The 26,400-nt window shown below is 41.7% G+C and overlaps 1 protein-coding gene across 1 annotated transcript in view; it reads left to right on the forward strand.

Moving 5' to 3' along the window:
• Nucleotides 1-716: 716 nt before the first annotated feature.
• TH (tyrosine hydroxylase) overlaps nucleotides 717-26,400 on the forward strand; it is a 69,849-nt gene continuing 44,165 nt past the window's right edge. The window contains exons 1-2 of the mRNA XM_075187470.1: nucleotides 717-815; nucleotides 6,177-6,380. Coding sequence (XP_075043571.1) covers nucleotides 726-815; nucleotides 6,177-6,380 — 294 coding nt within the window. The 5' untranslated portion in view covers nucleotides 717-725. The remainder of the gene's footprint in view (nucleotides 816-6,176; nucleotides 6,381-26,400) is intronic.

A 26,400-nucleotide genomic window follows, 5' to 3' on the forward strand; every position in this document is an offset into this window, starting at 1 on the left:
AGAGGAGGGAGAGAGGAGGCACGGATGGGGAGCAGAGATTAGGCAAAGAGATGAGGCTGCAATAAGACGGATGAATAAAAAGACAATATTTGCTAGGGAAAAAAAGATAAATAAAGTAAAAAAGACGTACAATGCAGAGAGAAAAAAAAGAAAGGCAACATAAAATGAATTCAATGCAGCCAGTGAGAAGTGCAAATGTTTTATTTGACAATGACGGGTCTAATAAAAAGACAAGGAGAGCTGACTCGGCTCACCTGGCTCCCTGTCACAATTCTCCTTATCAGAAAGATAGTCAGACTTTGAGGATCACAACCTGGAATGCACAGGCTGTGCCTAAAGACACACAAACTCCATATCATCCCAAATCTATAGTAATTGCTGTCCAGGACTTAAAATGTTATCATCCCAGAACAATGTTTTACATTAATAACATACGGAGAGGTAGTTCACTTAACTAGTTTACTTATTTGGAACTTGCTAGGGCAGATTATCTGATTAGCATTAATGCAGCTGAGTTGATCTCCAGATATTGAAATATTGAGACGAGAGTGATGCTCTGCAGGTTGCAGTGATCCTGAGAGAGATGTACTAGAGGACCAGTGTCCAGCCTCCTCCCTCAGGCTGAGAGGTTGTGGTGTTGGTGGGGGGAGAAGTGACGTCAGACGTGCCCTATAAAAGCATGAGCTGGTAGCAGGTGCACAGAACATACTCCTAAAAGAGTAGTGATGCCAACACCAAACATCTCCGGATCTGCTGGGAAAAGCTTCAGAAGGGCTGTTTCTGAGCTTGATCCCAAACAGGCTGAGGCTATCCTGGTAAGGGACATCTTAACTTGGGTTCATGTGCTTAGTATATTGCTGTGTATCTATCTGTAAGTTTTTATACCTTTTGCCTTTTATTCTTTATACCTGTTGTGGTGTGTTTAGTCTTTGCCCCTGTTGTGGTGTGTTTAGTCTTTGCACCTGTTGTGGTGTGTTTAGTCTTTATACCTGTTGTGGCGTGTTTAGTCTTTATACCCGGCACGTTGTGTTTAGTCTTTATACCTGTTGTGGTATGTTTAGCCTTTATACCCGGCATGTTGTGTTTAGTCTGTATACCTGGCACGTTGTGTTTAGTCTTTATACCTGTTGTGGTATGTTTAGTCTTTATACCTGGCAGGTTGTGTTTAGTCTTTATAACTGGCATGGAGAGTTTAGTCTTTATACCTGTTGTGAGGTGTATACTCTTTATACCTGTTGTGGTCTGTTTAGCCTTTATACCTGTTGTGGTGTGTTTAGTCTTTATACCTGTTTTATGTTTAGTCTTTACATATGGCATGGTATGTTTAGTCTTTATACCTGGCACGTTGTGTTTAGTCTTTATACCTGGCACGTTGTGTTTAGTCTTTATACCTGGCAAGTTGTGTTAAGTCTTTATACCTGGCATGGAGAGTTTAGTTTTTATACCTGTTGATTCTATTTTCTCATCTTGGTTTATACAGCTAGAGTTTTGTATTGTCATCCTAGGAGAACGTAAGAGCTAAAGTGACACTATGAGAAAAAAAGACATTCATTGTATAATTGTTATATAATAATACTTTGTCCTTATTGCTTATTTGTGATATACAAATGTGCAGAGTGGCTGAATGCAAGCTATTATTCTGTTATCAGCCATGTTCAAGGTAAAAAGACCACTGATAAGCACCTATATTTGAAAATGTGTACTAGTAGCTCTTTTATATACAGAATTTGGTTTAGGTTAAATGGATTTTTATTGTAATACAATGCTAGACTAGTCACAAAAATGACGGTGGTACATGAACTGTTTATTAGCAACTGATGTCTAGATTATCAACATTACTGTAATGAGATATATATGTTTAACAGATTATCATATTAAGAACATACTACATCCCTGTTTCTTGGACTGACTTATTTATCCATAGAGAACACAAACTTCTCTTTGTAGCAGTGTCAAGGCTTACTTTATAGCCCAAATTGGCTTCCCATGTATAACAAGACTTTGTAGATAAATTACACAATGAGCCAATCAGAATGGATCCTTATAATGAAGAATGTATACACCGTGGGACATCTTATAACACAATTACACTGCTAATAGTGAATTAAACATCTCTTATTTAGTTTCATTTGCAGCCTCTGAAAGACTGAAATTGTGTAGCTCCACCGATATAGCCTAGCTGCTTTGCAGAAAGGTCATCCAATGCTGCTGTAAATAAGAAATTCACATTTTCTATACACTAACATATACATAGAAAAAGAGAAAGAATTGTCTGTAATGTTGACATGTTTCTTAGGTAAGGATAGCTATGCACACATTATATTTAGATGATATAGTTTAATTACAGCTCACACTTGTAAACCTAGTCTCAAAAGCTTGCAATTTTTGAATTAGTTAGCCATGAGCTAACCATCTATATACAACTTTGTTTTTATGTTTTCCATGTGTAAATTAATTCTGCGGCTATTCGACTGGTAATCACAGTGTCATGCTCAACCTGCATATGTGCACAATGAAATGACAAGTGTCTGATAGGTATTAGGAATAATTGACAATGAAACGGTTGTTGGCGAGAACCACAGTAATCAAAACAGTGTCTAATCATTTTGTAGAACGAGGAAACAACTGAAATGGCCCTCAGACAAATTAAGATGATTATTATATTTAAATTCACACAGCGTATTAAAATTACATTTTATCAAGAATTCTTCTCCCTAGAATGAAAACAACATTTAAACAGTGTTTGCTCTCATGCAAATTAGTTCTCAGCTGCGACTAACAGCTGTTTGGTACTTTTTAAATGGAGAAAGCTATTGTACTCTGTTATCAGTCGTTTCAGATTCCAAGATGCAGCCAACTATATTCTTCAAGTCTGGTCTGCATAAAACAAAATAACAGCAATTGTTCTACTTTCACTTTGTTTCATAGCTGTCTACTTTCTCAGAATATTCCCATAATAGGGTGTGAATTCCTAGACTTCTAGAAGCACAGGCAATTCTTCTGGAAGGGTGCTCACATGCCTCCATGATGGGAGGAGACACAAATCACGTCATGAAGCCCACCCACCTCATTGACCACTGAGTGGCCATGAGTTTGATTCCTGACCATGGTCTTATCTGTGTGGAGTTTGTATGTTCTCCCCGTGTTTCCTCCGGGTGCTCCGGTTTCCTCACACACTCCAAAAACATACTGGTAGGTTAATTGGCTGCTATTAAATTGCCCTCAGTCTCTCTCGGTCTGTGTGTGTATGTAAGGGGATTTAGATTATAAGCTCCAATGGGGCAGGGACTGATGTGAATGAGTTCTCTGTGCAGCGCTGCGGAATTAGTGGCACTAAATAAATAAATAGATGAATGATGATGTGTGTTTACAATTAGCTTTTAACTGCAAGTAAACACTAAAAAAAATGCAAATTATACAGCCTGTTTCTGTGTGCCTGCAGCTACTATCATGAATGCATTAGGTGCTCTCAGAAGTTCAAATAGAGCACAACATTCATGATAAAGCAATCTGAAAACAAAAACATGACTCCGGACTATCCTTTGCAAATGCGGAGCTCTGCGCAATATCCATGCTGGAGGGGTTATTGCCGTGTGGCTAGACTCACAGGTTTAAATAAACATTTAGGGAGGTCCAAAGCATCTGACACCACCTAACAGTGGTCACTAAGATGGACAATCGTTATTGCTGTTGGTGACAAAAACCTGGTACTGTCACAGTCAGTGGATAAAATAAGTTGCACTGAACACAGACTACAATAACAGAAATACACTTTCACTAAAAATGGACTTTTATTTAGAAGTTAGTCAGTTCTCTCTTTTTTACCCAGCATGTGTCATAAAGCAGGGCTTGATGAATTCAGCGCTGCGGAATTAGTGGCGCTATATAAATAGCTGCTGCTGCTGATGAATCTAGGAGCCAGATTAAATATTTAGGAGCCAGACAAATTTTAAATAATTTATATATGATATCTGTTAATAAATATATAACTTTACATGTAGCCCCAAACCACATTCTCACACAGCTCAACCCTCTTACAGACATTACACCCCCTTGAATCCACATCATACCCCTTCTCTACACCCTTCTATCTACATCTCAATCCTCTTCTTCATCTCATGCTTCGGTTCCCTAGCTCAAGTCCATTTTCTATGCTCGCTCTCTCTGTAACCCTCAATCACATTCACCCCCTCTTCCTCATCATCATAGGCAAACCGAGGAGGGGGGTGTTTCCTAGTGCCTGGAAACCCCCCTCCAAGCCTGGGGCACTGTATAATTGAGGTGTCTGGACTTTGCCCCTGCTTCACACGGCTCTGCTTGAAAAGAGAGAGCTGCGTGCACCTAACAGTAGTGCACACAGCATTGCCCATGTATATTATGGGAATAGGAGGAGTTGGAAAGCAGTCAAGCACTCTCTAAAATTATAGCCACGCCCCCATGCACGCTGGTCACACCCACTGGCGGCGTGGTGTGGAAACCCCACGCTGCAAATCCTGCGTTTGCCCCTGATCATAATTGCCCATTCAGTCCCCTTCTCCATCCCATTGTCCAATTTCTTCTTATCCCATATCATCACATCATGTTCCCTTCACCTTTATTGTTCCCTTAATCCCTCTGCACCCTTCCCCTCCACACTCACAGGCCCAGCAGCTTCTCAGTCCTCCCACCTTTATTTCTTCTCCTCTGTAAAGTGATGTTGTTACATCATTACAACATGTTTGTTGCATTTCTTTTATCATTATACTAAAATTACAGCAGTGTTATAGGGTGAGCGGAGCCAGAGGTATCAAGCACATGGCTCTCTGTGGTAATACCCCCAACAGCCCGCCCTGAGGGGACTTGTGTATGGATGTGTGAGCTGTGCAGACTGCTTTCATTCTTTCATAGTTGTATTTCATGTGTGTACTTATTATGTAATATCAACTTAAAAAAACTTTATGGCACCCATATATGCAATATAGTTTACTTGTGATGCAATCCTCTTTAATGAGAGCACTCAATTATTATTATTATTATTATTATTATTATTATTATTATTATTATAAGTTATAAACAATTCCCTATATGGAAATTGCAGGAAATTAAGCCACACCATGATTGGCACAATTGCCCAATCTACCCATGCCATGCCCACTTGTTGTGAAACAACTCCACTTTTCAGTAGGCCTCACACCTGTTGGTCTCTGGTTCTGTCCTGGAAAAGGTTGGCGGGGATGACTAGGTGTGGGGCACACAAGCAATCTAAGACTAGGTAATCTAATTGAAAAGATTATTCAGAAATGTGATTTCCCAGATTCCAGCATTTTGAAAGTTCATTAATTGCTACATGTCTATTCAGATTGAACGATCATAATTAAGCAATTTAATTATCTTAAAATCTCAATGATATCATAAATAGTTTATTCCATGAATGTACAAATTGTTCAATGATAACATTGTTGATGTATTAGATTGTTCAGTTAAAATTAAGAAAATAATTATGGGCCTGATTCATTAAGGATCTTAACTTAAGAAATTTCTTATTTAAGTCTCCTGGACAAAACCATGTTACAATGCAAGGGGTGCAAATTAGTATTCTGTTTTGCACATAATTTTAATACTGACTGCTTTTTCATGTAGCACACAAATACTTGATAGCTTATTTGTACACTGAAATTTAAAGTTGATATTTGTGTGCTACATGAAAAAGCAGTCAGTATTAAAATTATGTGCAAAACAGAATACTAATTTGCACCCCTTGCATTGTAACATGGTTTTGTCCAGGAGACTTAAATAAGAAGTTTCTTAAGTTAAGATCCTTAATGAATCAGGCCCTATGCTACTGTTCAGCCATAGAGAAAAGTTGTGATTGATAGCTTTCCTTTTGCAGTGTTACAATATTTTTCTTAATTTAACTCCAGATACTGTACATATCCTCTATGTCAAATATTAACACACATTTAACAAAATCACTATTTTGATTAAATAACTAATAAAAAAACATTATCTGTCATTATTGAGCTGTGTGATAGAAACAATAATTCTACTGTTCCACCCAGTGTCTGGATATTTTTCCGAAGGTAGAAATGTTGTTACGGTTTCATCACAACTGTTGTAGTCCAGGGACAGCATTGAGGCTAATGCAGCCTATACCTCTCTGATCTCTTCTGACTCACTGCGATTTTTTTCTTTTACAGTCTCCCCGCTTCCTGGGCAGAAGGCAGAGTTTAATAGAAGATGCCCGCAAGGAACGGGAAGCAGCGGCGGCAGCTGCAGAGGCGGCAGAGTGCACAGAGTCTCTGGTATTTGAGGAGAAGGATGGAAAGGCCATTGTCAACCTGCTCTTCTCCCTCAAGGGGAACAAACCATCCTCCTTATCCCGCACTCTGAAGGTGTTTGAGGTAAGTAACAGAGAGTGACACACAACAGGAAGACACACAAGCCTGTGGGAATAGTACATAACACCATGCTGTAGATGTGGTGGATATTAAGGGCTAGATTTACTAAACTGCTGGTTTGAAAAAGTGGAGATGTTGCCAATAGCAACCAATCAGATTCTAGCTGTTATTTATTTAGTGCACTCTACAAAATGACAGCTAGAATCTGATTGGTTGCTATAGGCAACATTTCCACTTTTTCAAACCTGCAGTTTAGTAAAAATACCCCTAAATCTTGTAAACAAAAAACATTCAAAAAGATGTGGGTTACATGTACTGTATTTGATGAAAAGGACAAGTCAATGGCTGATTAACTCAGGCATGGCAGTCTGCCACCGTCCAATCTTCCAGTCTTTGGGGTGATTATGTCTGCATTATATTATTATATATTATTATTTTATTTTTATATTTAGTTACTCTCTTTTGTGTCAACTTAATACAGATATTACGATGTTGGGGTCTGTATTTTCACACAGAATTGCACGTTGGTGATGTGACTATAGTGATCATTACTCAGCATGACATATTTCCCATTATTTTTAAAAGCAAAATCCCCCTCAGATCCCCAAACATGTCCACTTTCTTGTGATACCACACCCACTTTCCAATGAGCTACGCACCTTTCACTGTCCTATAACCAGAAACAGTCCCCCAAAAATCAGGTCTTTTGGGAGGTATGTGAGAGTGAGTTGTCTTTGCCTCATGTTCCTGTACAATAATCACATGAAATAATAATAAAAGCCTCTCCTCCCCACGGATTCACATCTTATCTGAGTTACTGCAAAAGCCACAAGTACCTGGAAACCTTTGCTTGGAATGTATTTGGCCGTCCTTTTTTCCCCTGTTGTATCTAGATTTGTTCATTACCTGTATATGAAGACATCTGTTGCTCGGCATTGGTTTCCAAGAAAAGAGTAAGTTATAGAAACCTGTGTGCCTGGTTTTTATCAGGACCGTTATCATTTTTCCATTGACAGTCTTTAACTTTTAATGAATATCAAATTGGTTCCATGTGGCATCCAAATGTCTTATTAGCTTAGCAAATATCATCATCATCATCTATTTATTTATTTATTTTATTTATTATTTATAAGTTCGCAGCGCTGTACAGAGAACTCATTCACATCAGTCTCTGCCCCATTGGAGCTTACAATCTAAATCCCCTAACATACACGCACACAGACCGAGAGAGATTAAGGGCAATTTAACCTACAAGTATGTTTTTTTTGGAGTGTGGAGGAAACCCATGCCAATACGGGGAGAACATAAAAACTCCACACAGATAAGGCCATGGTTGGGAATCAATCTCATGACCCCAGTGCTGTCAGGCAGAAGTGCTAACCAATAAGCCACCGTGCTGCCAAATATGATGTATGAATCATTGATCCCTAGGTTTTGTAGCAGTTATGGAAATTTGGATTATCTTACCGAAGTTCAAAAATATTCTGTTTGTCTTTGACATTTAACAATATTTGTAATGGAGGATTTGTGGTCACATAAAAAAACCTTCAATGCCACGCTCACCAGTCACTGGTACATGCGGCATTGAAGGACATCGCTCAGTGGGACAAATCTCCCAACGGTCACCAAATCTGGACAAAGGTCCAGAAATAAACAGGACAGTCTCCTTTAATTGGGACTGTCCCACCTAAATTGGGACACTTGGGAGGTCTGGTTTCATTAAGCATCCTTTTGTTGGATGTGTAAGATTGTACCATGTTGGTCATGTGCCGAAAGGTAATAACTTCCTCTGCGATACTGGTGCAGACCAATAGCAATAGGTCATTTACAGTCAGTCTCCGTAGCTGTGTGTATATATGAGCCAGGATGCTGGTTAGCGCATGCACATGTTACTGAAACACCAAATTTGGGCTAGATTTTAGTTCCCTTATTAATTTTTTGTTTTAATATAAAGCATGAAAAAAGAAACAAGCACACACATAAACATCATAAATATACACACACACACATATACAGTATATATATATATATATATATATATATATATATATATATATATATATATGTATATATATATATATATATAAAACCATCTCTTCATTTATATAGCACCACTAATTCCACAGCACTGTACAGAGAACTCATTCACATCAGTCCCTGCCACATTGGAGTTTACAATCTAAATCCCCTAACATACACACACAGGCCAAGAGAGACTAGGGGCAATTTAATGGCATCCAATTAATCTACTAGTATGTTTTTGGAGTGTGGGAGGAAACCCACGCAAAAACACGGGGAGAACATACAAACTCCACACACATAAGACCATGGTTAGGAATTGAACTCATGACACAGAGCTTTGAGGCAGGACTGCTAACCACTAAGCCACCATACAATATACACACAATTGATTGTGTTTTAACATTAATATACACAAATATTGTGTCATTTTTATTGTTTATTGTTTTTTATTATTATTGTTTATTTTTTATTTATTTTATTGTTATTGTTTTTTAATTTGTTAAGTCCTCTGTCTCTGTCTCTGTTAATACTATCATGAAATGACAATAACAGAACAGGTAATGTGGAGGTAGAAAAACCCCTGCAGTAATTGATAAATAGGCTCCCCATGAACAAGGGGAGGCTTCGCTAGCAAGATGAGATAAAGTTATTACTGGCGGTAACTCCCTATATATGTAGGGTGAAATTCACCGATAAAAAAACACCTGTCTAGGCCCTTTGATAAATAAGCCCCTAGATGCAGAAAGCCTGATATGCCTATAATATTTGTCATCCTCAATCCTAGGCTTTAGTTAGTGGAAGATATCAGATATGTAAATACAACAGTATTAACATTCAGAGTTGTTGTATATCAGTTATGAGTGTAAACATAAAAATATCGTATGGGGCAGAATATAACACTAATGCCGTACATCTACAACCGTGCTTTCTAATAAGTAAGTACAGTGAAAGATATAAATCTTAGCAATAAAAAATGAACTATATAAAATATTAGAGATAAGTCTGATGGGAAATTAAATGATAGAATAATGGGTACAGAGAAAAAAGATATAAAATAATAATAATAAAAATAATAACAACTACAACAAAACAGGCATATTTGTCTTGGGGGCGTATCTAAAATGACGTGAATTACAGCACCCCGCCCCTTCTGCCCACCAACCACGCCCCCTTCCTACCTGCGATCTCCTGGAATTAACTCACCAGGTTGGTAAGTATGTCTTTAACGTATCTTCAGTAGATGGGTAGTAGAATATGAATGGTGCTAAGTAAACCGTCACTGCTATTAGACCCAAATATGATAAAGAGATTAGCTGTGAAATGTTAGAAGAGAGAGCAGAAAGTTATAGTGGATTCTTTGTAGGGAGCACACAGACGTGCAGGAGAACAAAGATTCAATGCAAAAATGTTGAGTATTTTTGAGGGTCCTTTACCAATCTACTTACTTTGTGTTCCCTTTATACATAGAACAATATATAAAGGGAACACAAAAAGTTAGTAGATTGGTAAAGGACCCTCAAAAGTACTCAACATTTTTGCATTGAATCTTTGTTCTCCTGCACGTCTGTGTGCTCCCTGTTTTGAAGTGGACGGGGAGTCTGCCTGGACTCCCGAAATGTTGTGTAGGACCCTCCTGCTAGGCAATGCCAGTCATTTGTCATCTCCTCATCTCCTAGTGGTGTGGTGGAGATACGATGCCCCCAAGCACCCCTTTAATACACCCGTCATGACGTCCCCTCGGCAAGTGTGTGTAAGTAATTAGATCCATAAGAATGTACAGAGCAGTGTTTTAGGAAATGTGCACACTAATCTTGCATTTTATTGTATAAAGCTACATATGACAGGGAAAGCGTTACGATGTGAGGAATGCAGGCAAGCAGGAAACCACTGACAGTGCTCTACGGTGAGAGAAGCCTAAAGTAGGGCACATTTTAGCCCGGGAGGAGAGACTGTGCTTTCCAGCCTATTAGAAACATTTCAAAAAAATGCAGGTAGCCCGGTATGCGACCGGCCAAGGGGGCAGAGGCCCCCTTGCCCCCCAGCCAGGCCAGCCCCTGAAACAAAGTTCACTTGTTTAAAATGTGTTCGAAAAAAACAATCAAACATATCTGCAGACATTTTTCCAGGCTTCAATATGGTTATTCTGTTACCCTTAGCTGAATGGAAATGACCTGCTTAAGTTAGTCTTTGGAAAGGTGTTATAATAATCACATTTTGTTGAAGAGTTTGCTGTTTTCAGCTCTCAAGATTAACTGGGTACAAGCTGAATATCTTCCTTGGGCAGAACTGTGTGACTTATATTTGCACTATGTCATTCTATGGGCATCCGGTGAAGGGGGTTACATTCTCCCCTCAGTCAGGCTGACCTGATAAAATGTCAGTTTCAGTGATGTCAGGAGGTCATTGGAGTATCTATCTAGCACAAATGTAGCAAATGTTAATTGTCAAACGTATTTTGGAGGCATTTCCTTTCCAACTACCAGTTATCATGTATATGAAGGCTTTTTTTTTAGTATCAATGTGTATTTTACAACAGAATCCATCTTGCATTAAAAAAAACAAGATATCTACATCACCTTCACTTAATTCACCATGAGGTTATTTGCTTTGAAGAAGAATAAAAACACTTTGACTTGGAATCAACATTTTAACGTATATTAAAAAATGATATTGCATAGTAATTTGTTCTCCAGTAGCCGGTCATTACAAATATACTTCCCGACTTTCCCAATTTGAAAATTGTGACACTTTGGGGGAGATTCAACTGCCGACGATGTGGCTCACGGACATCGTGCTGCGCACATTGCTGGCAATTATAGTAGGAATCTCCGCTTTTTTTCCCTCAATCCTCTATGGGGTGTGAGGAAAAATGAGCAGAGATTCCAGCCTGAACATCAGCGCGACACCTTGTTATGAAATGCTTATTGTTTTTTTTATTTATAGTTTTAGCCTTGCGTAGCTTTCTATTTAATGTAGACTTGTCATTGGTACATTAAAACTATGATTAATACACAAATGTTTTATAAGTGATATTGGGGTGATTATGTCTGCATTATAACAGGCAGCACGGTGGCTCAGTGGTTAGCATTTCTGCCTTACAACACTGGGGTCATGAGTTCAATTTCCAACCGTGGCCTTATCTGTGTGGAGTTTCTATGTTCTCCCCATGTTTGCGTGGGTTTCCTCCAGGTGCTCTGGTTTCCTCCCACACTCCAAAAAACATACTGGTAGGTTAATTGGCTCCGAACAAATTGACCCTGCTCTGTATGTCTGTCTGTGTGTGTGTGTGTGTGTGTTAAGGAATTTAGACTGTAAGCCCCAAGGGACTAATGTGAGTGAGTTCTCTGTACAGCGCTGCGGAATCAGTGGCGCTATTTAAATAAATAGTAATAATAATTATATTGTCATATATTATTATTTTATTTTTAGTTACTTGTCTGTTTTGTGTCAAATTTATATAGATATTACGATGTTGGGGTCAGTATTCTCAAACAGAATTGCACTGTGGTGATGTGACTATAGTGCTAACCACTAAGCCACCATGCTGCCAAATATGATGTATGAGTCATTGATCCCAAGGTTTTGTAGCAGTTATGGAACTTTGAATTATCTTACCGAAGTCCACAAATATTCTGTTTGTCTTTGACATTTAACAATATTTGTAATGGAGGATTTGTGGTCACATAAAAAAACCTTCAATGCCACGCTCACCAGTCACTGGTACATACGGCATTAAAGGACTTCGCTCAGTGGGACAAATCTCCCAACTGTCACCGAATTTGGACAAAGGTCCAGAAATAAACAGGACAGTCTGCTTTAATTGGGACTGTCCCACCTAGATTGGGACACTTGGGAGGTCTGGTTTCGTTAAGCATCCTTTTGTTGGATGTGTAAGATTGTACCACGTTGGTCATGTGCCGAAAGGTAATAACTTCCTCTGCTAATCAGCTGCCTCTGCGATACTGGTACAGACCAATAACAATAGGTCATTTACAGTCAGTCTCCGTCGCTGTGTGTATATATGAGCCAGGATGCTGGTTAGCGCATGCACAATGTTACTGAAACACCAAATTTGGGCTAGATTTCAGTTCCCTTACTAATTTTTTGTTTTAATATAAAGTATTAAAAAAGAAACAAGCACACATATAAACATCATAAATATACACACACACATATACAGTATATCTAACATATAAATGCTTAGTGGCGTCTGTGTGTGTGTGGAAAAAAACAACCAAGTTGCAGCGCCACCTGCTGGGCAGAGTTATACACTGACCTACTAAATTCTTAATGTGTGTGGGAAAAAAATTTCAAAAAGGGCTGAAATTTGGTAGGGCTCAAACTCATTTTCGTGAGGTAATTTTACCTTATGAACACACATGTGTAGAGGCGTGCGTTAGTGTGTGTGTGTGTGTGTGTGTGTGTGTGTGTGTGTGGAAAAAACTATTTTCTCAGAAAGGGCTCATCCAATTGACCTGAAATTTGGTATACTGACATTATTTGACAAAAAAATTAGAATAGTCAAGTCAGTTAACTTCCATCATCCCCCCTTCCCCCCATGGGAGGGGTAGTAAAGGCTAAATTTACGAGTTGAGGGGTCAAACTCATTTTCGTGAGGTAATTTTACCTCATGAACACACATTAAAAAGGGCGCTTGCGTCGGGAAGTAACGATCTTCCCCTGAGGAGGCCTGGGCTAGGCCCAAATGCATGACAAGAACCTTTTTAAGACCTTAAGTATCTTGATTTGACTAGAATGCATGAGTATCATGCACAGGTTAACTTGTGTATATATATATATATATATATATATATATATATATATATATATATAAAAAATCATCTATTCATTTATATAGCACCACTAATTCCACAGCACTGTACAGAGAACTCCTTTACATCAGTCCCTGCCCCATTGGAGCTTACAATCTAAATCCCCTAACATACACACACAGGCCATGAGAAACTAGGGGCACTTTAATGGCATCCAATTAACCTACTAGTATGTTTTTGGAGTGTCGGGGGAAACCCACGCAAACACGGGGAGAACATACAAACTCCACACACGAGACCATGGTCAGGAATTTAACTCATGACCCAGAGCTGTGAGGCAGAAGTGCTAACCACTAAACCACCGTACAATATACACACAATTGATTGTGTTTTAACATTAATATACACAAATATTGTGTCTTTTTTTTATTGTCGCATTACCAAAATCATTTAACCAATAAATGATTTGTTAAGTCCTCTGTCTCTGTCTCTGTCTCTGTTAATGCTATCCTGAAATGGCAATAACAGAACAGGTAATATAGAGGTAGAAAAACCCCTGCAGTAATTGATAAATTGGCTCCCCATGAACAAGGGGAGGCTTCGTTAGCAATATGAGATGAAGTTATTACTGGCTGTAACCCCCTATATATATGTAGTGTGAAATTTACCGGTAAAAACACCTGTCTAGGCCCTTTGATAAATAAGCCCCTAGATGCAGAAAGCCTGCTAGGCCTATAATATTTGTCATCCTCAATCCTAGGCTTTAGTTAGTGGAAGATATCAGATATGTAAATACAACAGTATTACCATTCAGAGTTGTTGTATATCAGTTATGAGTGTAAACATAAAAATATCGTATGGGGATATAACACTAATGCCGTACATCTACAACCGTGCTTTCTAATAAGTAAATACAGTGAAAGATATAAATCTTAGCAATAAAAAATGAACTATATAAAATATTAGAGATAAGTCTGATGGGAAATTAAATGATAGAATAATGGGTACAGAGAAAAAAGATATAAAATAATAATAATAAAAATAATAACAACTACAACAAAACAGGCATATTTGTCTTGGGGCGTAGCTAAAATGACGTGAATTACAGCACCCCGCCCCTCCTGCCCACCAACCACGTTCTTATCCCCCCTCCCTACCTGCGATCTCCTAGAATTAACTCACCAGGTTGGTAAGTATGCCTTTAACGTATCTTCAGTAGATGGGTAGTAGAATATGAATGGTGCTAAGTAAACCGTCACTGCTATTAGACCCAAGTATGATATAGAGATTAGCTGTGAAATTTTAGAAGAGAGAGCAGAAAGTTATAGTGGATTCTTTGTAGGGACAGGCCCGGCGCTCCCATTAGGCAACCTTAGGCAGTTGCCTAGGGCGCCGGGACCTGCAGGGCGCCGCTGCCGCTGACTAGATTTGAAAATCTAGTCAGTGGAGGGAAGTGGGAGAGAGGTGTTTTTTCAACTTCCGCCGCCACTTGCAATTAATTTCGATGCGCCGGGCAGCTCACCTGATCACTGACGATAGTGATCAGGTGACAGGTCTTTACCCGGCGGCGCCTGTGCTGTGCTGCATTATCACACTGTCTGTCAGTGACAGACAGTGTGAATAAAGTTCTTTCCCCCTCCCCTCCCAGCATGCATCGCTCTGCCTCCTATGTGAAGAAGGCGAGGAGCAGCCATAGGACAGAAAGAAAAGAAAAGAAGAGAAGAGAAGAAAAGAAAAGAGAAGAGGTTTGAAGAGCCCCCCTGCATCTACTGAAGAGGCTTCAGGAGAAGAAAGAGCGAGGTAAATAAAATCTAATTATTTATTTATTTATTTAGTGTTTTTGGCGGGGGCGGCGGGGCAGGAAGGAGGGAGGGGGGGGCGTTGAATTTTTGCCTAGGGCGCCTAGAACCCTAGAACCGGCCCTGTGTAGGGAGCACACAGACGTGCATGAGAACAAAGATTCAATACAAAAATGTTGAGTATTTTTTAGGGTCCTTTACCAATCTACTAACTTTGTGTTCCCTTTATATAGAACAATATATAAAGGGAACACAAAAAGTTAGTAGATTGGTAAAGGACCCTCAAAAGTACTCAACATTTTTGTATTGAATCTTTGTTCTCCTGCACGTCTGTGTGCTCCCTGTTTTGAAGTGGACGGGGAGTCTGCCTGGACTCCCGAAATGTTGTGTAGGACCCTCCTGCTAGGCAATGCCAGTCATTTGTCATCTCCTCATCTCCTAGTGGTGTGGTGGAGATACGATGCCACCAAGCCCCCCTTTAATACACCCGTCATGACCTCCTCTCGGCAAGTGTGTGTAAGTGATAAGAACTGAGATCTGCATAGGAGCGAAGGATAATAAAAGCTTTGCTGTATATTTAACTGAACTATTCTCTGGAGTGTTAACAGTTAATTTGGTGGTACGCCCATCTGGTGTCATAGGGGAGGGGTTAGGACTATAAGTTGGATGGGCAAAGTTTGCTCAGTCCTTTGCAGATCTGGAAGTTGCAGCCAGCAGACGTGGATTCGATAAGTATCCTCTTCTCCTCCCTGTCTCTTGCCTTTTTCTCTGCTTTGTGAGCTTTTTTCTCATTTTCTCAACCCACACAGTGTGTGTCTGCCCCTATCCTTAATTCCCCCCTCCTTTTTTGTGCCACCCGATTCCCTTTCTTTCACCCATTCCCCCTCCATTTCCCCCCTCCCTTTCTCCTTTCACCCCTACTTTCTGTTTTAATCCCCCCCTTCCTCCTCCAAATTAACCCCCTTACCTTGTCTTTTTGGTTATTGTATTTTTGTCGGTGGTGCTTTATTTTCCCCGGTTAGCGCTGGTTAGGATGTCAGGTGTCGGTGCCCCCCCTCCCCTCTCCAGTAGGGCTAGCGGCCCCCCCCTTCGGGTACCCAGAGGTCTAGTGGTAGGGTGAGGGTCCCCCCTTCACGGGCTTCTGCAGAGGGGTACAGCGGGAAACCCCGCGGAGATCGCCGAACCGGATGTGACGGCCGTCACTTCCGGTCTAGGTCATCAGAGTCGGCGGTCCGCCAGGAGGCGGCGGGCTTGTCAAGCCAGTCACTGGGGAGTTAGGTAGTCAGCCTCAGGGTGCTTCAGTTTCTCAGGGGGCAGTTGGGAGTCCGGGGCGGCGGTTCCGCTCCGGGCATGACCCAGGCCTGCGCGGCTCGGACGAGCGGCGCAGAGCTTGCGAAATTGGAGTTTCTGTTAGTGAGTCACTGGGGGCCAAGAATTATGGTGGAGTCTGAGGTTTGGAAATAGGTCCAAGTTCGGTTTCAGATCATAGACGTGGGCATAGAGCAGCGTCCCATGGTTCCCAGTCTCTGGCTTCTGGCAGTAACATTTCTTTCTCAGCAGAGGCCGGAGGGTATGATGAGGATCGGTTTGCTGGAGCGGAGGAGAAAGCGGAACGCTATCAGGCATGGTCCGGGGACGAAGGTCGAGCGCAGGGTTCGGTGGCTGGCTCGGAATTCATAGGTGTGCAGGATTGGTTTGATTCACCTGACATGCAATCTGTGTGGTCTGACTGTTACAGTTCAAGTTCAGGATCGGATAGATCATGGGCTTGTTCCAAAAATCTTATTAGGAAGTTGCGCAAGCATTTTGTTCAGCGCGAAGGGACCAGGCCGGCAGATAGGAGTTTTAGTCAGCTCAGAGGTTCCCGTCTTACAGGGGGGGAGAGTTTGCGCTGTGCTAGTACGGGGATACTGCAGGCCGTTAGAATGTCGGTCAGAGACCGAATTCATAAAGGCAGGCTCATTGACATGTTCGCTATGACATATAAGGGGAAAAGATTGGTGGCCCAAGCCCTCGCGCGGGGTGGCGCTGGGGAGACAAGTTACAAGTCATACAAGAATTGGCTTTCGGGGGCGTACCTTTTTGCGGCATGTTATTTAGAAACGCGTCCTTCATAATGGATGGACATGTTGAAATACCTGCACATGATCCATGAGATGTATGCAATGTCACGCCCAGGGGTGTGGCTGGCTTATGACGAAGCGTTTCGGGAGAAGTATGATGGCCATACGAGCCTCATGTTGGGATTCAAGGAAGTTGAGGTATGGTTAAAGGTGTCCCAAGATGGTGGGGGAGAGTCTACCCAAGGGTCAGGATGACGGCGGCCTTTGGGCCGCAGCAAGGGGGCCGCTCCCTTTGAGGTTAGGGGCCTTCTGGTGTGACAATTTGGGTGTCGTGCAAGTAATCAACCGGCATAAGGCTACCTCTCAGCCGGTCATCACTCTGTTGAGGAGATTAGTATGGAGGTGTTTAGTAGATGACATTAGCTTCAGGGCGCAGCATGTCCCTAGGGTGGATAATGCGCTGGCAGATTCATTATCTAGAGGGGAATGGGAGAAATTTCGAGCCTTGGCACCTCAGGCATCCCTGCCGGGGTTACCTTGTCCCACTTATATCTGGCAGATTGTCAAGCCGGGATAGAGGGTCTAGCTGAATCATCATTGGCACCCGCTACCAGGGAGAAGTATCGTTCGGCTTGGCATGACTGGTGTGCGTTCCGGGACTAAGGGCGCGAGTCCGTGGCCACAGGACATAAGCTGATGCTAGCGTATATTTGGGCTAGTTTCAAGTCCGATAAGTCCAAAGCGGCAATGTCAGGGGCTTTGGCGGGGATATCCTTTTTTACCAGGCTTAGGAATGAGGTGGATTATACAAAAAGTTTCATGATAGCCAAAGCATTAAAGGGTTGGGCGAGGGAGCGCCCTGCGCTTACGGATGGAAGACGGCCCATTGGTGAGGCTTTGTTGGCAGATTTGCTGGGGGCTATCAAGGAAGTAGCACGCGATGCATTTGAGACTTCCTTATTTCGCGCAGCGTTTGTCATGCTTTATTTTGGAGCGTTTAGAGTAAGTGAAGTAGTGGCCTCTTCAAAGTCTTGTCCTTTGTCAGGAATGTTGGTGCAGCATGTTATAGTTTCCCCTTCCTCAGTATGTTGTAAAGTCAGGAGATCAAAGTCTGACCAGTTAGGTAGAGGACATTGGGTTACATTGGCCCCAAAGGTGGGTTTCTCAGTTTGCCCTGTTGTTATTATGAATGAATTTGCTGTTATTCGTCCAGTGTCTGCAATTCCGTGGCTGGTGCATGGTGATGGTACCCCCCTCACCCGGTACCTGTTTACGGCAGTGTTTAAAAGTACATTGTCTAAGCTGGGTTTGGATGGATCCCAGTTCGGCACTCATTCATTCAGAATTGGTGCCGCCACATCTGCAGCTTTGGCTGGGGCATCAGAACGGGCCATACAGGGTGTTGGTAGGTAGAAAACCAAGGTATATAAGCGTTATGTTCGTCCTGCTCTCCTTACCTAAATCTTCTTATCTTTTTACCTATCTATCTCCTGCGGTGGTGGGGAAGGTTTTAGACTGCTTGGGCCTTTGGAGGTCGGGCTCGAAGGGCTTTGTCCATTTTTTTCCCCACTGGGTTTTATGGTTTCACCTTCGTCTGTGCCTCCGCCCAAAACCTTTTTCCTTCTTTGTCGGTGTGTGGTGTGTTTTTGGGTGTTTGTGTCTCTGGTGTGCTGAGCATTTGTTAGTTCTTGTGCTTTCTGTGGTTTTGTTAAGTTCAAATTTTCAGCATCATAGGGGCTCTCTGAGTTCCGTTTTTTCTGGATGTATGAACACGCATTGTTGCTTGTGACTAACGTTTGGTTTCTCCACCTTACAGACCATCGGACCCCGCTGCGCATCTGGGTGCTGGGACACTCTTATATTCACTGGGCTGGTTTGCACAGGGCAGCTAGAGATACTTCTCTGTTTAGGTCTTAGATGGTCTGGTTTTGAGAACTACTGAGTGGTTATGTTGACGTTCAAGGGGTACCCCGGGTGCTAGTTATACATCTGGGTGGTAATGACATAGGTGGTTGCAAGTCGGTTTAGTTGATTTTGCGTATCCAGGAGGACTTGGCTTGGGTACATGCATCTTGGCCTTCCCTTGTCATTTGCTGGTCGGATATTGTGCTGAGGAGGATTTGGCGCTCATTTCCTGAAGGACGTGTTGCTGACGAAGTGAGGAGGAAAGTTAATTCAGTTGTTACACGTTTTATACGTTCCATGAGTGGTTGGCGGATTGAACACCCGCATATTCGTTATCAGAGCCCCTCGCTATATAGGGGGGACGGAGTGCATTTGAGTGATGAGGGCATGGTTATTTTTGTTCGGGATATTTAGGAGTTTTTAGCATCAGAAGGTTTTAGTATGGTGGCGGGCCACGGCTCCTAGGGATCCGGGCGTGGCCGGAAAAGCAGTACAGTCGACGGCCAGTGGTTTGGGCTCACATTTATGGTATTGGGCATGGTGAACCCACCTCACTTTGAGTGAATCGACTATTAGTCTCAGGTTTCAGGAACCGCCCTTGTGGGTTGCCCTGTGGTTGCTTTCCGTATAGCCCAGAGGAGGGGCGGGTTCGGTAGATTCAGGACGTGGTGCCCCGTCCAGGTAGATATGTGCGCCCGGGGTTTGATTGGTTTGTCCCCCACTTGAACCCAGGGGTTTGGTTGTTCCCCAGTGTGTAGTCCTAAGGCTATGCTAGGACAGTTGGGTTTTGCCTGGCATACGTCGGTCTGACTGCTTATTTCACCTCCACCATGTTTATGAATAAATCATTTTATTTGTGCCCTATTTCAAGTCTCGTGTCATTACTTCAGGTTATAGTGATAAGATGAAGAAGGTAAAAGAGGTTAAGGTATCAGACATAAGACTTTTATTAGATCCATAAGAACGTACAGAGCAGTGTTTCAGGAAATGTGCACACTAATCTTGCATTTTATTGTATAAAGGGGCACATTTATCAATCATCTGCAAATATGAAAAATAGTTATCAATCCTTATCGCATGGATAAGGATTGAACTATTTCTCAAATTTATTAAAAACGGATCACAGAAACAGCAGTTCCGAAAAACTGCTGTTTCTGTGATAAAAAAAAATCATACTTACCCCCCTCATCGGGACGCGCTGCCTCAGGATCTCCTCCAGGTGTTCTTCGCTCCTCTTCATCCTTCAATTGCGCATGTGCATTTCGATTTACTGCACATGCGCACAAAGATCCCTGCTCTGTCTCTGCAACTATTGTTGCAGAGAGCGAGCGGTGAGTGACAGGGAGGGATCATGTGATCCCTCCACACATGCGCTGTCCAGCTCTGCTCTTCGGAGCAGAGCTGACAGCATTGAATTTTTTCAATTATGATAATGTACATCAGCTTCATGTTTTTTTGGAACTTGTTAGATTGCGGCCAGGAGGAGTCACCATACTGTTGAATGGTGACTGCTCCCAAAAACGAAGAGGAGTGCAAAGCAGCAGATATCCACGATAACTGCTGCGATGCCCCCTTATTAAATATGCGAGTGTCACGGAGGGACCTGGATCTCACGGTAAGTGCACGATAGTGCACCATCACCACTTGTTAAATATGCCCCAAAGCTACATATGACAGTGAAAGCGTTGCAATGCGAAGAATGCAGGCAAGCAGGAAACCACTGACAGTGTTCTACGGTGAGAGAAGCCTAAAGTAGGGCACATTTTAGCCCGGGAGGAGAGTCTCTGCTTTCCAGCCTATTGGAACATTTTAAAAAAATGCAGGTAGCCCGGTATGCGACTGGCCAAGGCGACAGAGGTCACCCTGCTCCCCCCGGCCAGGCCAGTCCCTGAAACAAAGTTCACTTGTTTAAAATGTGTTCGAAAAAAACAATCACACATATCTTCAGACGTTTTTCCAGGCTTCAATATGGTTATTCTGTTTCCGTAGCTGAATGGAAATGACCTGCTTAAGTTAGTCTTTGGAAAGGTAATAATCACATTTTGTTGAAGAGTTTGCTGTTTTTAGCTCTCAAGATTAACTGGGTACAAGCTGAATATCTTCCTTGGGCAGAACTGTGTGACTTATATTTGCACTATGTCATTCTATGGGCATCGGGAGAAGGGGGTTACATTCTCCCCTCAGTCAGGCTGACCTGATAAAATGTCAGTTTCAGTGATGTCAGGAGCAGGGCCATCTTTTCCATTGGGCACGATGGGCAGGTGCCCGGGATCCCCACGGGCAAGGGGGCCCCATAGGCAGGGCTCTTTATTAGAATAAATAATCCTGCAAAAGAAAAAACCTGCAAAAAAAACCTTCAAGCGTCACTGAGCAAGTACATCTATCTATCTCTATATATCTATATCTGTATCTCTATATCTCTATACCTCTCTCTCTCTCTCTCTCTCTCTCTCTCTCTCTCTTTCTTTATATATATTATATATATATATGTAGGGGCCCCGGTGCACTGCTTTGCCCAGTGGGGGCCCATAATGTTGTTAAGATGGCCCTGGTCAGGAGGTCATTGGAGTATCTATCTAGCACAAATGTAGCAAATGTTGATTGTCAAACATATTTTGGAGGCATTTCCTTTCCAACTACCAGTTATCATGTTTATGAAGGCTTTTTTTAGTATCAATATGTATTTTACAACAGAATCCACCTTGTATTAGAAAAAGCAAGATATCTACTACACCTTCACTTAATTCACCATGAGGTTATTTGCTTTGAAAAAGAATAAAAACACTTTGACTTGGAATCAACATTTTAGCGTATATTAAAAAATGATAATGCATAGTAAAATTTGTTATGAAATGCTCATTGGTTTTTTTATTTATAGTTTTATTATATTTATATTATATATGTAACACACTTGTAAATGCATCTAAATGTATATAAAAATCATATTAATGAGCACACAGGGGTAATGTGGTTTATAGGCATATTTACTTGCGCTTTAGCATGTGATAAAAAAAAAATCGATTGCAGACGCTAGTGTGTGTGTGTGTAGCCTTGCATAGCTTTCCATTTAATGTAGACTTGTCATTGGTACATTAAAACTATGTTTAATACACAAATGTTTTATAAGCGATATAGGCTGTATTGTAGTAATATTGTCTGTTTTCTAAATAGTAACGAGAACGATATAATTTACAGTTAACAAACTACCTCCAAGGATTGTACTAGAGATTAACAACATTTTCACAAATGTTCCATCTTTAGTTCACCCCTTTTTAATAAAACTTTAACTATTTTGTTTTTCTCTTAAAATGCTGCTCCATTTAACCTCATCTATTGCTTCAATTAATTGTTAGAGGGAGGGGACATCTGGATTGTCTGTATTACATATGAGAATTTTGAGTGTGTGAAGCTTTTTAATACATAGCTCAAAGTCCACCGCAAAGACCACCTGTTCTGAGCTGTTGCAAAATTCAAGTGAGGCTCGCTAATCAAAATGTACCTCTTTCCGCTTAGTTTCAGTACTGCTCCACAAAACTATCCGAAACGGTGTGCCTTCTCCGTAATCTACAATGAACGCACTCACTCAGCGCAAACCCTACACCTACAGGGGCGCACGCAGGATTGTCGTGGGGGGTTTCCCCCCCTGATCCAAACCTCCCCCCAAAAAAAACCACGCGAGAGAGCTGCTGCGCATGCGCCCGCGCATGATCAGCAGCTCCGTTTCGGCACCGCCGCGGACACTTCTTTGACAGCGCCGCGGCTGCTGTATAGGACAGTGCCACTATGGTGGGCACTTAGTTAGCGGAGGGGGGGGGGTTTCCAGAAACCCCCCCTGCGTGCGCCACTGACCTACCTGTGCAAACTTTTGGTCCTCTGCAAATGCCATCGCAAATTTGGGCGTATGAAGGGTCAAATAGTTGCTTTCATTGCGTAACAGATATTTAGCAGTGTGGAAATAACCTTCTAAGGGGCTAATTCATTTCGGCCGCGTCATTCTTGGAATAACGCGGCCTGCACTCTATTACCGTTATTTCTGTAATAGTGTGCGGTATTACCGTTAGTAGAATCATTTTAAAGTTGATATTTGCTCTTAGCCCGCGGGGGCCATGAGCAAACATCTGGGTTAAAATTACTGTCTTAACGGTAATACAATTAGCGCTGCGTTATTCCTAGAGTAACGTGGCCAAATTGAATCGGCCCCTAACTATATACTGATTCAAGAAACAATGCCAGACATTGCGGAAATAATTTTTCACTATAGAGGAGAGCAAGCGGAGTATCACAAATATTTTCAGCACCAACCCTGTTTAAGGGATATTTGTCAATTACTAATATTACATGATGAACACCCAACATATTTCATTAAGATTCCAGAATCCACATTTTAAATGAAAACCATAATGTAAATTACATTTTCAGGACTGTAGAAAAAACATAGGAGCACATTTATCAATCATCAGCAAAAATGAAAAATAGTTATCAATCCTTATCGCATTGATAAGGATTAAACTATTTCTTAAATTTATTAAAAATGTATCACAGAAACAGCAGTTCCGAAAAAACTGCTGTTTCTGTGATAAAACAAAATCATACTTACCCTGTGTCTTCGGAAGCGCTGTCTCAGGATCTCCTCCAGGTCTTTTTCACTCCTCTTCATCCTTCAATTGCGCATGTGCATTTAGAAGAACTGCACATGCGCACAAAGATCTCAGCTCTGTCTCTGCAACCATTGTTGCGGAGAGAGGGCGGTGAGTGACAGGGAGGGATCATGTGATCCCTCCACACATGCGCTGTCCAGCTCTGCTCTTCGAAGCAGAGCTGACAGCATTGAATTTTTTTCAATTATGATAATGTACGCCAGCTTCAGCATGACAAGTTGCCGAAAAAAATGTTTTTTCGGAACTTGTTAGATTGCGGCCAGGAGCAGTCACCATACTGTTGAATGGTGACTGCTCCCAAAAACGAAGAGGAGTGCAAAGCAGCAGATATCCACGATATCTGCTGCGATGCACCTTTCATAAATATGCGGAAAACACAGAGGGACCTTAATTTCACGGTAAGTGCACGATAGTGCACTATCGTGCTTTCTTAAATATGCCCCATAATCAGTCATGAAATAAGCTGGCTCTTATTGTTAAATACTACTGTGTATTAGTGTAAACATGATAAATCCCATACAGGTTGCTATTTAGCAATATATAGGCAAGACACAATAATGTATATCTTTTTCTGTGCAGGTGAGATATAAACACTTATTTTTTCATCAGATTGTAATCAATTGTCCACTCTGCAGCTAATTGTCCTGTTTGCTATAACTGACACAAGCTGATGTGTGAAGTAGTTTGCTCTGGGTATGAGACGCGATACCGGGAGTGAGCGATGTTCTGTGTTGTCTGTGAGATGCTCTGTGATGTGCCCTCTAGCTGGGCTTGGGAGGCAGACAGCAGTAATGTAATTTCCCTGCGTATGTGCCAGCTATCTGCTGCTGTCCCCGCTCTGGTAATGCGATCAGTGCTGTCACATTAGTGGTAATGCATTGATGTGCAGATACCTGCCACACAAATAGGGCAGAAGGAGCCAGATAGCACAGCCTCAAGCACCGCACAATTTAACCAGCTGTGTTAACGCTTTCCTCGTGTAGTGCTCTGTACTTAACTTCTGTGCTTGTTGTAAATGTATAGGAGTTTGTACTGTATGATACGGTGTATATAAGAGATGCTCACTGACCCCTGTGAACTGGTTTTGGTGTTGGATCTGGATTAGCTTCGTTTTTTGGTTTTGGCAAAAAAACGCCTTTGTGTGTTTTGGTTTTGGTTTTGTATTTTTTTTTAAAAATCCTAAAATCACATAATATTGCTCTTTTTTTCCCCCTACATTATTATTAACCTCAATAACACTAATTTCAAGTCATTTGCAGTCAATTTTGACCACCTCACAGGTCACAATATTATTTTCATACACTTTCAAACAAAGACTGCAGCGACCTGGCTGGATGGTAAGCAACAGAGCAATGACTCAAACACACGGCAGTTCCTAGCACATCTAGGAAACATTGACACACAGCAGTGGCAGAAAAGAAAAATGGTGCAAGATGCAATTGTCCTTGGGCCCGCCCTCTGTCCTTGGGCCTGCCCTCTGTCCTTGGGCCCGCCCTCTGTCTTTGGGCCCGCCCTCTGTCTTTGGGACCACCCTCCCTCCCACCCAATGTTATGTTGGATCTTAAAAAGGATTCCAAAATTTTGCGAGATCCGACGACGTAACAATGACGTTTTGACGAGGGCGTGCGACAGTACCGAGCCGGCTCGTCTCGGGATTCGGATCTACTAAGTTCAGGTATGTTTGGTTCACGGGGAACCGAGCCTGAGCATCTCTAGTGTATATACTGTATTGTGTGTGTATTTGTGTGGTAGGGAATTTAGACTGTAAGCTCCAATGCTGCAGAGATTGATGTGAATGATTCAATATTCTCTGGAAAGTGCTGTATAATATGGTGGCACTATACAAATAAATTAATAATAATTTTGCACAACATTTGTGTCGACAACCACTTAGAAGCTGAGGTGAATGCTGGCCTTTGTCGAGCTTGCAGCTCCAGGCATGATCCAAGCCATGGTAAAATAATAATGGTAAATCATGACAATATGTACTTTTCATTACCGCAATAAGAATCAGTAACAAAAATAACACATTTCAGTGTGATAACCATTATGATGATAAACAAAGCCCAATATGGGGTGGTACATTCAGTTAGCTGCGTTGTTCTTACTACGGTAATTTCTCCTCTGATCTTTGCTTGTAGCTCTATGAGCCATAGTAACGGTAATAACAACGCGGCTAATTGAATCTACCCCCTATGTGTGGTACGTGTGGAGCACAGCATTTCATCAAATTGTGAGATAAATCCAGTGTGCAAACTAGTAATAAATCACACAAAGATGGCCGGACATTTGCGTAAAGTGGAATACCTCTATTTGCGGCTAATTGAATTGCCTCCAAATTGTGATATTTATAAATGATGTGCTGGGAACATCAGTCCTCTGTCCACTTTACTGTAGAGGTTTACAGACCAAATTTATGCGATAAGGATAAAATCACAAAAGTTAGACGTTATTACTGAGAGAGACTTTCCCTCTTATTTTTAATCTACCTCGCAAAATGACGTGGAGCTATGTAATGATGCAACTAAATATCCGGGATTTTGGATTAGGCACTAACATTCATACGAACATGTGTAGGTCATAGCGCCTCTCAAAGATTAAGGGACAGCAAGGTGGCTAAGTGGTTAGCACTTCTGCCTCACAGCTCTGGGTCATGAGTTCAATTCCCGACCATGGCTTTATCTGTGTGGAGTTTGTATGTTCTCCTTGTGTTTGCGTGGGTTTCCTCTGGGTGCTCTGGTTTCCTCTCACACTCCAAAAACATACTAGTAGGTTAATTGGCTGCAATCAAAAATTGACCCTAG

This window comes from Mixophyes fleayi, chromosome 10 (assembly GCF_038048845.1).
Source record: "Mixophyes fleayi isolate aMixFle1 chromosome 10, aMixFle1.hap1, whole genome shotgun sequence".
Classification (NCBI taxonomy): Eukaryota; Metazoa; Chordata; class Amphibia; order Anura; family Limnodynastidae; genus Mixophyes; species Mixophyes fleayi.